The following is a 16950-nucleotide window of genomic DNA, read 5'->3' as shown; positions in this document are numbered from 1 at the left end:
AAGAATGTGGTGTAGGAAAAGCACAGCAGGTCAGGCAGCATCTGATAATTGATGTTTCGAGCAAATGCCCTTCATCAGGAATCACCCACAGTGCTATTAGGAAAGAAGCTCAAGGATCTTGACCTTGTGAAGGAGTGACAATATATTTCCAATATGAAGATAGTATGTGACTTGGAAGAAACCCTGCAGATGGTGCTGTACCTATGTATCTGCTGCCTTTGTCCTCTAGCTGATAGTGGTTGCAGGGTTGTAAGATTCTATTGAAGGAGGGATGCTCACTGCAGACTGTGCACTGGGTTAAAAAAATCCTAAACATTATAAGAAGACTAGGACAACAGAATGACATCCACTCAGAGGAATAGCTAATAATAGGTGCAAAGGAGGTACACTCTCAAAAATATTTTATTTGTGATACCTAGACCCTGCACACATTAACTTCTTTTCCCAAACAGCAGTTAACAAGGAAATCCTTCAAGAGAACTACATGACAGCACATCTTCCTATTTACCCTGCTGTGACTTTGCCAAAAAAACCATCGGAAATAATTTGTCATCACCAAATGAATGCTTCCAATTCAGTACAACTGCATTCTCCATGAATATTGAGTAATAAATAAGTGGAAAGTCTATTTACATTCAACATTTTCGGACTCTCATTCTATTTGTTTTTGTAACAATATGTTTCCTCCAGAAACTTACATGCACCTTCTTATCACTTGTGGTATCCTAGTTTATAAGTTCCACTGGAGCCTTTGGAATTCAGGAGATGTTTGATTCCACCTGCTCTACAAATTCCTCCTGAAACAGCCCTAATCTCATAGCATCAGGCCTCTGGCTTGGATACACTGATTGCTGCATTCTAGAGGCTGCTGTAAGGCAGTCTTGTCTTATCTTATATGTTCAAAGTGGACAGAAGGGAAGCACCAGAAAAATGCTGTTTGATACTGCTAGGCAGATGCATTCCAGTTGCTGCGTTCTCCTTGGCCATGGATTTATGGCTCCAGGGAGCAGTGTAATATACAGTCAAATAATAGCAGTAGGAAGCCACGATTAATGATGCTTTCTACTCGACCCCTATTTCTTCCCGAACTGCAGACTTTCTCTGCCATCAATCACTTTCATCAACTTGTCCTTGACTGCTTTTTAGTTGAAAACCTGTTGAATTGGTGCTTGCAAGGATGACAACTTTCATGAGTCTACAAAAGGTGTGATCTGCCTATTCAACAGGCAAAACGCAGCAGTTATTTGCATATCTTAATGATCGTCCTCAGAACCTTTACTTTTTAATTTTTTAAATTCATTCACACGATATAGGCATCACTAGCTAGACTAGCATTTATTGCCATCTCGAATTAATCTTGAGACAGTGGTGATAAGCTACCTTATTGAACTGTTGCAGTCTTTGGGCCGGAGGTGCTGTTCGGGAGTGAGTTTCAAGCATTTTGAACCAGTGACAGCAAATGATTGTTGATAAAGTACAAAGTCGGGTATGAGGTGTCTTGGAGGGGAACTTGCAAGTAGTGGCATTTATATGTATCGGTTGCCTTTGTACTTCTAGGTAGTATAAATTTCAAACTTGGAGGGTGCTGTTGTAGGAGCCTTAGTGAATTATTCCCTTGCATCTTGTAAATGATGCATGCTGCAGTTACTTCATATCAGGTTGGAGGAGGTAAGTGTTGAAGACATTTGATGGGGTGTCTCTCAAACAGCTGCCTTGTTCTGGATTGTGGCAAGCTTCTGGAGTGTTGTTGAAGCTACACAGGCAAGTGAAGAGTATTCTGTCACACTTCTTCCTTATGTCTTAATTGATGTTGGGCAGGCTTTGAGGAGTAATTGCCAGAGAATTCTGAGCCTCTGACCTGCTTTTGTAAACACAAATTTTCGATATTTGGTCCACTTCACTTTCTGATCAGTGGTAACCCCCAGGATGCTGCTGGTGAGGAATGTAGCTGCGGTAATACCATTAAATGTCCAGGGAAAATGATTGTATTCATTCTGGTTGGAGCTGAGCATTACCTGGCACTTGTGCAGCAAGATTGTTACTTTTCACGCATATGCCCAGGCCTGACTGTTGTCCAGGTCTTACTGAACTCTGATAAGAACTGCTTAAGCATCTCAGGATCCATGGCTGGTGCTGAACATGCAACCATTCATGAATGTGCCCATTTCTGAACATTTAACAGGGGAAGGTCATTGAAGCAGCTGAAAGTAGTTGAGTCTAGGATGCTGCTCTGGGGATCTCCTGCAGTGATGACCTTAGTCTGAGGTAGTTGATCTCCAACAACCATAACCAGCTTCTTTTGTGCGAAGTATGACCACAACCAATGGACAAATTTCCCCCTGTGTATAAGATATTTCTCAATCAGCCTTCCTTCAGTCAAATACTAATAAGTTTTGGATCCCATTTGTGATCTTACAGGCAACTGTTTCCTCAGCCTCAGGGATACATAATTTTCCATTGCCATTCCTGCACAGTGAATCACCAGTTACCAATTCCTCAATACTCTGATCTTACTACTCCTTCAGATGAGCCACCTGAGCTGATTGCTGGGAGAGAGGAAACAAGCAGTAAATTGGAAAGGACTGGTACAAAGGAAGGTGCATCTAGAATTAATGGATAGATTAGCCTTCGTCCCTTCCCTGGCTCTCATCATCAAATGTTGTGTGCTCTTCTCAACATTTTTCAAATCATTATCTCCTCTTTTTGTTGTGCAGAAAGGAAAGATGGCAGAAGCTGAAAATGCTGACCATTATATCCCTCAACATTAAATAAAAAGAGAAAAGGGTGGTTGTTTGTTGCTATGTTGTCAGGGTGATGGTGCATGCACCCAGTTACTAACATTGGCTTTAAAGGACTCATTAACCATATCTTCTTTTAAGCAGTAGTTGAATGAATTCCCACAATTTGCGTGACCTTATTATTAAAGCTGAGTTAGAGGTTAGGGATGGGGGCAGACTTCTCCAGTGTGCTGCAATGAAGGAAAGACTGGATTTGTGTTAATGCTGTCAAACAGGTGAAGTCTAGTTGGTTGTGTTTGCGACTGTCAAAAGAGAGGAATGGATTTTTATGCATTAAGGAAATTTTGTGTCCAAGACAGGAAGTTAGAACTGCATTTAGCTGAAGAACTTTATCATTTCCTCACATTGTTGTCTTTATGTAGGTAAAAATTGGTAACATGTGGAATTTAAATGAGTTACAAAAAACTATTTAAACTTACACATTGTTGGTAATCTGTCTAACCAGTTTTTGCACCATTGATGTTTCATTCTCAAGGGTTTATTGGAATTTTATTCCATTCTTACCAGTATTCATCACTGTCTTCAGTCTTAATGTTCTCCGTGTATACTTGTTCCATCAACTCCTCCTGTTGCTGCTTGGCACATACACAGCTCAATCCCTGTTCTGTCCACTCATTTCTGACTTTGGTTCCTTTATTTACGGAATCCTCTACAGAATGTCCAGCTTTTTATCAACTCTGTTGAAACTTATAATAAACATTCTGGAGAAGTGCATTTGCAATTAATAATTTCTTACAAGTTTGAAATTAATATTCCGCTGGATTTAAGTTCTCTTTATTCCAACAAAATTAGCTTGGAGTATTTTGGCTCTTACACTATTTCTGAAAGGCTGAAATGGTATTTATAGGTTTGATTTGTACCCAACTATAAAGATGCCTGGTATATCTTCTAATCCACAATAATGATATGTGATTTTAAATCAAATCATAATTGCAAAATATAGTGAAAATGTACTGTTGAATTCCTTCTTAGATGTGTTGTTAGTACTGTGCTGCATGGCATTGTTGATTTTAAATTACTCTTTGAGAAGTATTTTTAATTTTACAGATCCAGACAGTCCTCCTGAAAATATTACTGTTACAGTAAAATCCTCTGACACCATTGAGATTGCCTGGGAAGAGCCTGAGATTTTCACAGGTCCAACCTCTTATCTAATCGACGTAACAATGGTAAGGGCTTTGCTTTGACTAGCACAAAAACAAAAAAATTAATTTGATGTTTGTGCCATAACTGTTTAAAAACATTGCCTTGAAATTTCAAAAATAAAGTCATTTTTAATTCAATGTGCTGATTGGATGAATTGAAAATCTTGTTATTGTAAATCTGTAGATAATAGAAGTTTAAGTTGTTTGTTCTTCATGGAACTTTGTATTTTTAAACGTTTAAATAATCCACCACTTCGTTTCATTTATTGTTAATTTCTTCACCCTCATGCTTGAGTACTTTGGCTGATTTGCCTGTGATGTGACATTTACCTGTGTGAGTCAGTCTTAAGTCAGCTGTCGAGGTGTCCATCCTAGGAATCCAGAACTCTCTCATTACTATCTTGTTTGTGTGACAGCCATGGCTCAGTTGGCAGCGTTCTTGTGTCTGAATCACAAGGTTCCACATCCACGTTCCACTCTGGGAGTTGGTTACAAAAAGCAAAGCTGAAACTCCAGGGAAACTGTACTGGTAGCAGTGTAGTCTTTTGAATGAGATGTTAGGCTGAAGCTTCAATTGCCTGTTGGGTTGATGGAAAAGTTTCCAGGCCACTACTTCTTTAAAGGGCAACAGTTATCAGTGTAATAAAAAGAAAAGATTATTTGAACACATTGCTGTTTGTGGGAATTCATTTAGTGCATATTGGCTGCTATCCTTCCTGCATTACTCTTCCAAAGCTATTATATTGGCTGTGAAGTGATTGGCAATATTGGTGCAAGTGAAAAGCACGATAGGTGCCAGTCTTCTTTATTCCTCCATAAATTCAAAGACTTGGACTTTATTTGGCTCACCCTTCCATGAAGAGAAAGTTTGGATATGGATCACAAAGCAAGTCATTGGTTAGAACCTCAACCTTACAATGACAGCAATTCCACCAAATGGCCACCAAGCCATTAAATAGTTAATTTACAAATTTGCAGGAACTAAAAGCGTAGGTATCTGAGTTTATACTGCTGGCAAAAAGCCTTCCCCACCAGCTGCACAAACTGGGAAGATCATCTCTAATGCATGCATTGAAAATGTTATTTTCCAAATGTAAACTTTAAAACCAAATTCCTTTGGAATAAAAATTGGAATTGTGCACATTAGCTAAAACACTCGTGAAAGATAAATATCTTTTTATCTTCATGCTACTATTGTTTAACTGTCATGACAGTGTTCTAACAAATTACTTTTAAGCTTAAAGGGAAAGTGGTTTGATTGTCAGTATAGGAAATGGAAGCTTGGTTAGTGCATCAATAACATCAGTCATGGTCAGGCCTCTGTGGAGTTAGAGGCATGGCTGCCAAACAGTACAATGTAACACCATTACACAGCTTTAGCTGACCAATTACTTCAGCAGCTGTACTTGAGCACAAATAATGCCAAATAAATCGACTAAAGCTGAACTATTCAGACGTTGATATTGATAAAATAATTGTTATACAAACTGTAGTGATTGTGATATAAATTGCAATTCAAAGTGTTTCTTGGCACAGTTTTATTAACACTTTGTAGCAAGGTAAGTTTTAATGAAGACAGAAAATTGAATTCAGCAAGATTATTGATTTTAAAAGCATAACTATCATTCAATTTCATTAAAAGTTGGAAATAATGGGCTGAATTTTCCCATATTCTGGCTAAATGTAATTTTCATGAGCATCATTGAGAGTTTACTTCAATGGGTCATGACAGTTTTCCACTGACTGCCTCATTAAGTGTACATCAGAACTTGATACACCCTTCTCACTGAATCATGTGGTCAGAGATGGTAGTGCTCACCGCTGCTGGGACCTCCCACATTCACACCATGAATGTCATATTTAAATCCCAATTTGCACCACTTCAAACTCTGCTAGCCACAAACTGCCATTCAAAGTCTGCTGCTCAACTGCTATTCTACAGGAGACAGCACTCCCTTTTGGGGACAAAGACCTGGAGGTCTCAGTGGATGGGTAGGGAAGAGGAAGGCTGTCCTCCTACATAATCATGCATACCAAACAATGCCACAGGATAAGTAACGCTATGGTCTCTCTATTATCAGAAATCTACCATTACACGTGCCTTCCATCAAGGGTGTTGGTCTACCCGTTCTCAGCTCTCAGTATCTCTCATTCACTTCATCTCCCCAAACTAGTTACCCTCCTTGCTCTCAGCATTTTCTCCTCATTTATTTTGGATACCTCATTACCTTGCTGCTCAGGCACCGCTACTAGCGTCTCCTCCAGCTGCTTTCATCTCACTCAAGCCTGCCTTTTGACTCATTGCAGAAGAAAATGTCACACAAGAGCAGAGAAGGACAAAGACAGGAGGCAGGATGGCCACAGCCATGTCCACATCTGTACAAACAGAAGATCCTTGGATTTGCTGGGGAAGACTGAGACTTCCACCTTGAAAAAACCAAGAAAGCTTCACTGTTTTCTGTTGCTCTCTTATTATTATTGTTAAGGAAATATTCTTTACATGCTCAAACTTCCACCCTTATTGTGTTACTACTTCCCGCTGCTCTTTTAATCAAGCATCAGTGGCACTGACATAGCCTCCACACCAAGGGGAGCAGTCCCTTAGTTCATCAGCTCCCCTTCCCCTTCTGAAGAAGAGACTTAGGTGGATATCCAGACTTCCTCCTGCCCCTTCCACTAGCTGAGAGACTTTCACCCTGTTGGATTCGCTTTCTCGATTAGACCCAGGAGCATAGTCTGGTAATCACAAGGTTAGGCCCAGAGCAGAGGAGAGTGGGCCCTGCGTGGACCTCGTGCAAGCCTCCACTTACTTTTCCGGAGCAAGCACAGGACCTGGAATCATGGCTGTTACATCAGCAGAGGCAATGTCGGCAAGATAGGGCCAGTGGCATAAGATGGCACTTGAGGATTGGCACCTTCGTTTGAGTTGGGAACTGGCAATGGCAAAGCAGTGGTGGAAAGGCACCACGTCAACATTGATGAGGTGGGCCCAGTGGCAAGAGACACAACTCTAACACTGGTTGGTCCAGGTGGCAGTATCAGTCCAGTGGGAAATATGGTGCCTGAGGATCGGCATCTTCGATGTTGGTTGGGTCTGGTGTAGACAGCAGGGAGATGCAGGCATCACTGACGGTGGTGAGCTGGCTCAGGACTGATGCATTCTCTTCAAACTATATCTTTCTTTTTATTCCTTATTCTTAAATTACTTAAAATTTTGCCATATCATGGCAACCAATGAAAGCTTTTCATTCTCCAGTCAGTTCTTCTATTAATGCAATGGTTCTGTGTTACAGAAAAGTCATCCATTAGAAACAGCGCTTAAAGTGTTGGTGCTGTAATCGTGTTACAGCCAACAATGTTTCAAAAGTTGGTGTTGTAGAAATGCATCCCCAACTTATCAATTGTCTTACAGCAAATTCATGTTGATGACACACCTGTTTTATCAGAATAACCCGAACTGTAAAGTACACATGACAATAAAATCAGAAAATCAAAATCTAAGTTGGTAGAGAAAGAAAATTCATGCAAATGCATGGCAGGAACATGAAAAACAGGTAGGTTTATGGGGGATACTCAGCAATTGAAGGTTGTAGGGGTTCATTGACATTATCAGTACTGTGTTGGCTTTGGCATCTGTGCATCTGGCTGTTTCCATGGACAGGTTTCTAGCCACTATGATGATTCAGGTCCAGTGAAATGCTCAGTAGCTGCTGGAAATTCTTGTAAACTCAAACTTCATCACTTTAAATAGTAATGCTCAGTATTAGTGGCAAGGAACAGAGGGACCTTAACTTCACTCCAGGAACTCCTTCCTCTGAAAGAGACTGCGTGGTGACAGTAGAGACCCAGACAGAGGAGGAAACATACACAGAACCCACTCTCAGGTGCAAGGACCCTCCACTTTCTTACTGCCTGCAATACCCAACCCTATGGAAGTTACAGTGGAGGCAGATGAGTGTGTATTAGAACGGGACTTCTCCTAGCACCACAACTAGCCCAGAATGTCCAGGACAACAGGCAGCTTCCCTGCCCCCAGCTGCAGACCTAGGCTGCACCTCTACCTAGTGACAGGGTTTAGAAGCAAAACATTAATTTAAATGGCCCTGGTGTCCCTTCATTCTACATACTTTCTCATATTTGTAAATATAAATGTACTTTGAATAATCACACATCTGATTGATGATCACTTTAACTGTAAGACCAGGTTAAGTAGATATCATGTCAGAGTTAAGCAGCCTCTTCATACACACTAAGGAAGATACAGGTTATATTGTTAAAGCAAAGCTCAATTCTGAAAAGCATTTGCATAGCAATACATTTTGAAAAGTCCTTCAACCCTTACATTCATTATTGCAACCAAGAGTTAGCACTGTGCTGAGGGGAACACTGAGTACAAGGGTAATAACCACACCTTGTAATAGGTCTTTACCTCCACTCATGACCACTTTGTGCAAGTGACTATGTGATCAATTAAGAGTACCCACTTCTCTGGGGCAGTGGTTCATTCCGCACCAGTATCTGGGAGAATCCTGACCGACATATAAATGAGTCAATGCAAGCTAATACTGAGAAGCAAATCCATGGAAATCAGGACCTCACAGCTTACTAGTGAGACCCTCAATTAGCCATGAAACTTTGTGGGATTTCCTTTCTTGACATCAAAAATATGATTATTTTTTATTCTCATTGTACCTCTCAAATTTTTCACCTTATCTTTCCTGTTCAAGATCTGAAAACATTCTACCATTTTCATAAGTCAATTTATTGAAAGCAAAGATACAGAAAGAAAATACAATAATTGTGTTTAATTTAATCTTAGAAGCATATTAGTTTGGGAAATTTATAGAATGTCTGAAATTAATGTATTGCATAAACAATTTATTTTTCAATTTCTTACAGGTAGATAATGATGATTTCAATATGACCATTCTTCAGTCAGAGAAACAGAACACAACCTGTGAGATATCTGATTTGATGCCATTCACGAGATATTCTATCATCATTGTAGCATTTACTGGCAGAGAAGAAGATGCCCGAATACATGGCAAAGCCAGTGAGCCAATCATTGTTAGGACACTTGAAGCTTGTGAGTCTACTTAATCTACATTATAAGCTTTGCATCAAACTGTTTTCAGGATCTAGATGGATAAGAGCATTTAATTATATTTTTATTATCTTCAGACTATAGATGGACATGACTGAGTTAAAATATGGAATAATTCTGCTGAGAATGAAATTTAGTTGATAAACAAAAGAAAAGGTTTCTCAACTTTTTATGATTATGCTTCTTTCAGTCATGCATATTTCATTTTTATCATCAAATCATCTACTAATTTTCCTTTTTTGTCTTTCTTTGTCAATTAAATTTAAAAAGGCTTTCTCTGTAGCAATAATACACTGGGGTCAGCCTTAAAGAAATGAGAATGGAACTTCAGTTCCTCAGGATAAAGAATTCCTACTTTCAAGAGCTGTTAGCCAACCAGATTGGCTGGCAGCTATGTGAATTCCAACAAGAGGATCATATTAAGCAAATGGGATCATGGACCCAAGGGATGAGTGAGTCACGTTTTGACGGTGGGTGGTGCCCCCCCCCATACAAACAGAGCACACTCCAAAGCCGGTATCCTCCCTCCCTCCCTTCCCACCTTTTCACTTCAGTTAGTGAAAAAGCAAGCTGATAATTTTCCTCCAGGGCAAAGTAGTAGCACATTAATTAGCTAAGTTAAAAATCACAGAACACCAGGTTATAGTCTAACAGGTTAAATTGAAAGCACACTAGCTTTCGGAGCGACACTCCTTCATCAGGTGATAGTCACCTGATGAAGGAGCGTCGCTCTAAAAGCTAGTGTGCTTACAATTAAACCATTAGACTATAAACTGGTGTTCTGTGATTTTCATCTTTGTACACCCCAGTCCAACACCAGCATCTCCAAATCATTAATTAACTAGTTAAGGACCTTAACTGAGAGTGTGGTGCTAGAAAAGCACAGCAGGTCAGGCAGCATCCGAAGAGCAGGAGAATCGATTTTTCGTGCATAACCCCTTCATCAAGTTACTGGACCTGTTAAGCCTTTCCAGCAAATTCTGTTTTTGTTCCATAAGGTTACACTTGGGCTAGAAAATGAGTGCAAGTGTGTTGTAACCATCTGGCAATTCACAATGCAGATTCTAATTGATATTGCAGCATTAATCAACCTACCATAAAGGATATTATCTGACATAATGCTCCCAGCAAGGAACCCTGCTCACTACAAGCACATAACTAATTGGGTGATGACTCACATCTATTTAAGTCAATAGTTGTAACGTCATACACTCTGCATTCCTATACTTCAAATAAGTCACCATTATGTTACTTTCTTCCAGTGCCTCAAGATGCACCACAGAATTTTAGCCTTCAGAAGATACCCAATGAAGTGACAATGGTTCATGTATCTTTTTTGCCACCATCTCTTCCAAATGGTATTGTTCAGAAATACCAAGCAATTATTTATAAAGAAGGAGAGGCTTTTAAACGCCGTGTAAACAATCTGAAAATTGTCAAAAGCAACCAGTCACTGACTTCTGTCATAGAAGGGTTGAAAGGTGGAAATACATATGTCATACAGGTAAGAAGCACTTTTTGTTATTTCAGTTTGAATAAAAATGTGTTATGGTCGCAGCTGCTCATCTGACTGAACCAGTCAGGTCCCAGAAAGAAACCTTAATAGATTATATTTTTTATAATTTTATCTAGATAGTCATTTGCTGAAAAGCTGCAGATTTTCTCTAACAAAGCAGAACTTTATTGCATAAAATGAAAACAAAAGATATAATTAAGTAGGCCAAGTTACCCAAAATGCCAAACTTTCCCAGAAAACCAAGTGTCAATTTTGGGGTGTTTTGTGGAGAGTTTCTCTCCAGGAGCTCTAGTGTGTTACCTGATGCAATGTCATGTTGCTCGCATCAATATGTAGGCACCAAGCCTCGATGGCATTATTTTATTATGCACTTGTCAGCAGTGAATTATGATTGCCAGGATCTGTCAGTATTTCCATAACTGGCACGATATTTAAAGTGCAGCTGTGCACCTGGTCAATCAGCAACAAATAGTCCTTCACGGTGCAAATAGGAGAGGAAAATGAAAAATCAAAGCTTCTCAGAACACTTAGGTGGCATGGGTAAAACTTCATTACAAATAGAAACTCACAAGCTAAACTTCTTAAACAATTAAACACTTAAAATGTAACTATGCAGCATAATTCCAACCACCTGCCTCCCCATGCAATTTATATCCCCTCCTTCACTGGATGACAATGTAAGCAAATCGCCTCCCCACGTATGTGTGGAAGGTGATGACTTGGGAACTGTAGCATGCATAACAGGATATGAATCAATGATGATACTGAACATTGTAAAGGTCCCCTATAATATTCTACAGTATCTTAATTTTGTTTTAATATTGGGACTATTGCATTGAATAAGATCACATTTTAACAGTAGGGTCTTTGTTAATGTTATTCAGCCTGCCTGAGTAAACTTCCCTTTTCTGTTTATTAAATGTCAATTCTCTTTATCCTGAGGTCCGTGCTGTAAACGGAGCTGGTGCTGGGCCACAAACTTTAGAACAGAAAATAACTATGGATGTGAAAGGTATGTATCTTACTAACATTTATTTCATTCAATTGCAAGTGTTTCAATAATACTCTCATGATTAGGTGAAAAAGAAGTGAGGATAACAGAGTACATACAGAAATTTCTGGGCAATAGTGACATTGCCTGTCTTGTCAAAGACGCCAGAGACAAAATTTTCATTTTCTTAAAGTACTTTGCCATTACCTATTAAGGGGCAGCGCATTGGCTCGGTGGTTAGCACTGCTGCCTCACAGCACCAAGGACCCGAGTTTGATTCCCACCTCAGGCGACTGTCTGTGTGGAGTTTGTACATTCTCGCTGCATTTGCGTGGGTTTTCTCCCACAATCCAAAAGATGTGCTGGTCAGGTGAATTGGCTATGCTAAATTGCCCATAGTGAGAGGTGCATTAGTCAGGAGTAAATATAGGGTAGCGGAATGGGTCCAGGTGGGTTACTCTTCAGAGAGTTGGTGTGAACTTGTTAGGCCGAAGGGCCTGTTTCCATGCTGTAGGGAATCTAATAATCTCCACTCATGGGATTCATAAATTCTTCTGCTGAAAGCAGACAGAACAATGTAATATAAGGGTGATAGTGTGCAAAGAAAATGAGGCATGGGATTCTTTCACAATTTGAAAGGACATTGTAGCCACGGCAACATATCTATTTTCTATGCAAATTGCATTGTTGCCTTAATGTTTCAATGTGTGCATCTATGTCAGCTTTCTTTCTTATCCTATACAGACGGATTGGAAGAGAAAGAAATATAATTATGTAAGCTTTCAAAATTATAGGTTTGGATTCCGCGGAGCCAGAAAGACTCAGAAATCCATGAAAAGTGGTGGTCAGGACCCAACTTCTGCCCCCTCCCTATTCCCAGCAGCTCCATTTTCACTGGCTCAGCATTAGGGTACAAGTAGTGAGCATGCAGTATAGACTCCTGATCTGCTGGCTCCAATGCAGTGTTAGTCCACTTTTCATAGCTTGTGGATTGTGGCTCCTCAGAGGAATAATGAAGCATAGTCAGGATTCAAGAACCTTTTGAAAAATATCTTCAAAACATTTTATCCATGATTCCCATATTCTCTCAATGCCAACTCATATTCCTTCCGTACCCATTCATCTGCCACCATAGCCCTTTATAGCCGCATATTAACTCCATGTCAAATCATTCCTACTCCATGCCAACTAACGGATCTTCCTTACCCATACACCCACCCTCATAGCACTTTTTAGCCAACATTCTACTTCATTCGCTACTCACGCTTGTCCACCCAATAAACACATTATAGAGAAGCACTTGGCATAGATATTTTTGAATTCAGCTGTTTAGGGTTACTATAATGTACCTCTAGACTTGAACTAAGACTCAGGGGAGACTTGACTCTCGGCCCAGAAATAGACACACCACCACTGCATTGCAAGAGCCCTTATCAGTTGGCCTGAAATGAGGTGTGGAATTCTTTGAAAAAAAAGTCTGCATTTGATCTCATCAGTGCAGAGGAGACCATACTACAGTGAACTCCATTGAAAAAAATGCAGGTGAATGACTATTTCAGATAGAGGATAGGACCTTGGATGATGAGGAGTTAAACCTATGTTACACCTATTGCCTTTGTATGGGGAGATGCTATGGAAGAGAGGAGCTTTTAAGAGTGATGGAGGAGTAGGCTGCGGTGTTGCAGAGGGAATGCTTCCTGTGCAATGTTGACAAGTGAGGGAAAGACAAATGTATTAGGTTGTGGTATCTCTCTGGAGGTGGCTAAATTGGTTCAAAATGATTGGAAAACTAGAAGCAAATAGATTTATTTTTTCAATTCCAGACAAGAGTAGGAAGCCAACGATGTCATCGGCCATAGAGATCTAACAATCTTCTCACGCCATAAAGTCAAAATAAATCCACCTTCATGTAGTTATGAATAATAAAAGCTGCCTATTGTTTTTTATTTTCTGAATTATAAAAATCAAATCACGAGGGAATGACAAGATACTGGTTGTGATGCATAATAATGAGATACGTGCAACAAGCCTCAGTCTTCATATGTTTTAATGGCATCACAATTGTGAAAGTATCTCAAAAGCTTTCATGGCACATACATAATACAAATATATTGAGAATACATACTTAATATTTTTATATAATAACCACACCTGCTACCAAGCTAAATGTTTAAAGTTTTAGTAACACTAGAAAACAGTGTAAGACATTTTATTTATATTTTCAATGTTATTTCAACAATGATTTTCATTACTCCATTTTTTCCACAGCTCCACCAAAACCTACTTTTAAACCAGCTGTTGCTTTGGATAAAAATGGAGCATTGCAAGTCACTTCCACAACTATGACAATCAGAATGCCTACATGTTATTTCACAGACGAACATGGTTCTATCAAAAAAATACAAGTTATAGTGACTGAAATAAGAGGTAAAAATTCATTACTTTTTCCAAAGTTTGACAACAATCAAATATAACTAACGCGAGGAAATTAATTGATAACTGTTCACCACTTTGCCTCAGTCCAATACCATTACATTTGTGGTGCTGTCATTGGTAATATATCCTCTTTTTTATCTTGTGTGATGCACTTAACATTTGCAGGTCTTTAATTATTGTTTGGTCCAACCATTCGCATGTGGTAACTTCAAGAGGTTGACTTGTGTGTGGAAACTTCTGGGTTGCTTTGCGGCTGCACTGCTTAGAGGCAATATGGGACTGATTCCCTAATTAAGCATTTTCAGAGAAGAGCTGATATTGTGCAAGAACATTCAGCAAGAGATTGGGTGCACTGAAAGTCCCATTTCTGAAACTTGACCAGACTTTAGGAGTTCTAGAAAGGAATGTCAGTCTTAGAGAAGCTACGGGTGATATAATTGTATTCAGATTCTCAAACTATGCAAGTTTTTGCATGCAATATGTCAAGCAACATCGTTGTTTTTATTTTGTATTAAAGACTCCATTTTGAAGGTGAAAAGTTACTTTTTCTATGATTTTGTGAATAAGCTTTATCTGGAGAATGCCATTAAGCTAATCAAATCTGTAAGACTGGTATCGTGTCTCTTTGTCTGTCTATCTGTAAGATGCATTGACTGAGATAAAAATTAACAATAAATTTTCTTGCCCTGTTGGAGCAAGAAAGGTAGACAAATGCAGTGTAAATGAAATAGCCTAGGCTGAACCCATGCTATTCGGCTAATCTGAGTTGCATTGTGTTTCTGGAGAGTTTCTTTTTGTTGCAAGGCCAAGCAGGTTTTCTTGTCTTAACCTCTTCAATTACTAACTCTGGGTCAGTAATAACCCCACAAGTTCCAGCGGAATGCAGATTGAAGGTCAGTGATCTTCTCCACTCCTCTAGGGTATATGTCATATTCTTCACTTTACCACTCACACTCGGTCCATCTCCGTTACTGCACACAATTCCTGCCAATGCTCATGCTCTGCCAGTCTCATTATTGCATGCAATAAATTTGTTCACTCATTTGCCCCCCCCTCCCTCTCACCCCCATAACCCTCCCATAGTCCTAATCCTGCATGTCCTTCATTCTGCCTGTTTAGCCCTTCTGTATACCTCACTACCTTTACCTTGGCCTCACGTACGTCAGGACTGAAGTCATACTACCCATAGTAATCCCACTCATTGGTCCCCTTTTGCTCATTACAGCCCATTACATGGCAGAGACAGCCAAGACAGAAGGAGGGTGCCTGATCCCCTACAAGGAGAGAATCCTTGTCCTTGCAGGAGTAAATCAACACCACTCCTACAGGGATGCAGTAATATCCATTTCCTGCCTGCTGAGTAGGTATCATTCTTCATCCCACATCAGCTCTAACCTGATGTCACTCTCAGTCATTGCACATCATTGCACATCAGCTGCAATGCCTTCTCTCTCTTTTGCCTTGCAGGTTCTGCTAGCTTACCCTCGATCTCTGCAGGGAAATGCTCAGTTCCACCAGAAGCATTAATCTTAACCTCAGGTCTGAGGACAAGTGTATGGAGGTCTTGGAGGACACAACGACAAAGCTGTCACCTTGCACCAGCTTTGGGCAGGGGAGGGAGATGGAAGTGGAGGGTGGGAACCCATAGACATGGCGAGTGTAAGTACACCATCTGGTGAGCACCTCACAGTGACAACTCTGCAACTGGCTGAGGAAGGAATGTCTAGGACTGGCAGAGATGAGGTACCTGCGCAACCCCAAGCAGGAGATGATCCTGTGGTGTTGGCAATCAGGGCGTCATCCCAATACACAGTGCAGAACAGCAGCATCAGGCAGGCAAATGGGACATAGGGCCTTCTTTTCACATTAGTTGTATCAATGGAAAGATTGACAGGTGCCATCAAGAGCCAGGCCCAGTTCCCACATGGGCAGCTGGAGAGGTGCATGCATCTGCACTCCAAAGCCCCACGTGTTGGTGACCAGGATCAAACACATGGGCACAGGGTTCTTGGGAACCTTGACCCCAGTCCAAGTGCCCCCTCCTCACAAGCAAACAGGAGGGTGCCAGAGGCACCCAGCCTTCTGGGTGGAACCACACACAATCCTCTTGGCAGTTTCCACTCAGGACACCACAGGCGGAGCCTTTGGAAGTTCAAGCAGAGGCAAGTCAACTTACCTCCACAAATATCCCCATCCTCAATAATCAGGGAGCCCAGCACATCAACGCAATAACTTGCTCACTGTTACTCAATTTAAGTTCCGACAGGACCACTCTGCTCCTGACCTTATTACAGCTTGAGTTCAAACATGGACAAAGAATTCTGGAGCTGAGGATTGAGTGACTGTCCTTGACAATGAGGAGCCTGAGTAAAACTACAGTCAATGAAATCAGAGGGAAAACTCTTCACTAATTTGAGTCATTCCTGGCAGAAAGTAAGGTGGTCTAGTTGTTGGAGGTCAGATTCTCTGCAGGAGTTGATGATGGTACTGTCTATTATTGAACTATCTTCAGCTCTTCATCATCAGGTCAGAAGTGAGGATGTTTGCCAATTATTGCACAACGTTCAATGCCATTCATGACTTGTCAGGCACAGAAGCAATCTGTATACAAATTCAGCAACGCCTTTCTTTTTCTAGTTTTGTTTATGAGATGTTTAACTTATAATGGGAAAGTAAGAATACACATTTTAACTGCTAATGTGTCTGGTTTCTGTAAGTGAAAAATGAAACAATACATGCTGTGGAAGGGGTGTAACCACACTCAAAATGCAGACCCAGTTGGGCCCCACGGTAACGTAGAATAAACTTCTGAATTTTATCAAGCATTTTGTCCTGCAATACTCATGTTACCAGATCACCATATGATGTTTTAGTGCCGATGACTTGCTGCATATGCAATTCATTGAGGATTATGCAATTCTGCTATCACTTAAAAATGTGATCTATTCTATCAACTGTTC

General features: G+C 40.3%; 1 protein-coding gene across 1 annotated transcript in view; it reads left to right on the top strand.

The window, feature by feature from the left end:
- Nucleotides 1–16950, top strand: part of ptprq (protein tyrosine phosphatase receptor type Q) — a 181552-nt gene that overhangs the window by 106991 nt on the left and 57611 nt on the right. Inside the window, exons 34-38 of the mRNA XM_060840057.1 lie at nt 3846–3967; nt 8843–9029; nt 10310–10551; nt 11506–11575; nt 13823–13981. Coding sequence (XP_060696040.1) covers nt 3846–3967; nt 8843–9029; nt 10310–10551; nt 11506–11575; nt 13823–13981 — 780 coding nt within the window. The remainder of the gene's footprint in view (nt 1–3845; nt 3968–8842; nt 9030–10309; nt 10552–11505; nt 11576–13822; nt 13982–16950) is intronic.

This window comes from Hemiscyllium ocellatum, chromosome 19 (genome assembly GCF_020745735.1).
Source record: "Hemiscyllium ocellatum isolate sHemOce1 chromosome 19, sHemOce1.pat.X.cur, whole genome shotgun sequence".
Lineage (NCBI taxonomy): Eukaryota > Metazoa > Chordata > Chondrichthyes > Orectolobiformes > Hemiscylliidae > Hemiscyllium > Hemiscyllium ocellatum.
The sequence above is the reverse complement of the archived record's forward strand: the minus strand, read 5'-3'. Positions and strand labels throughout refer to the sequence as shown.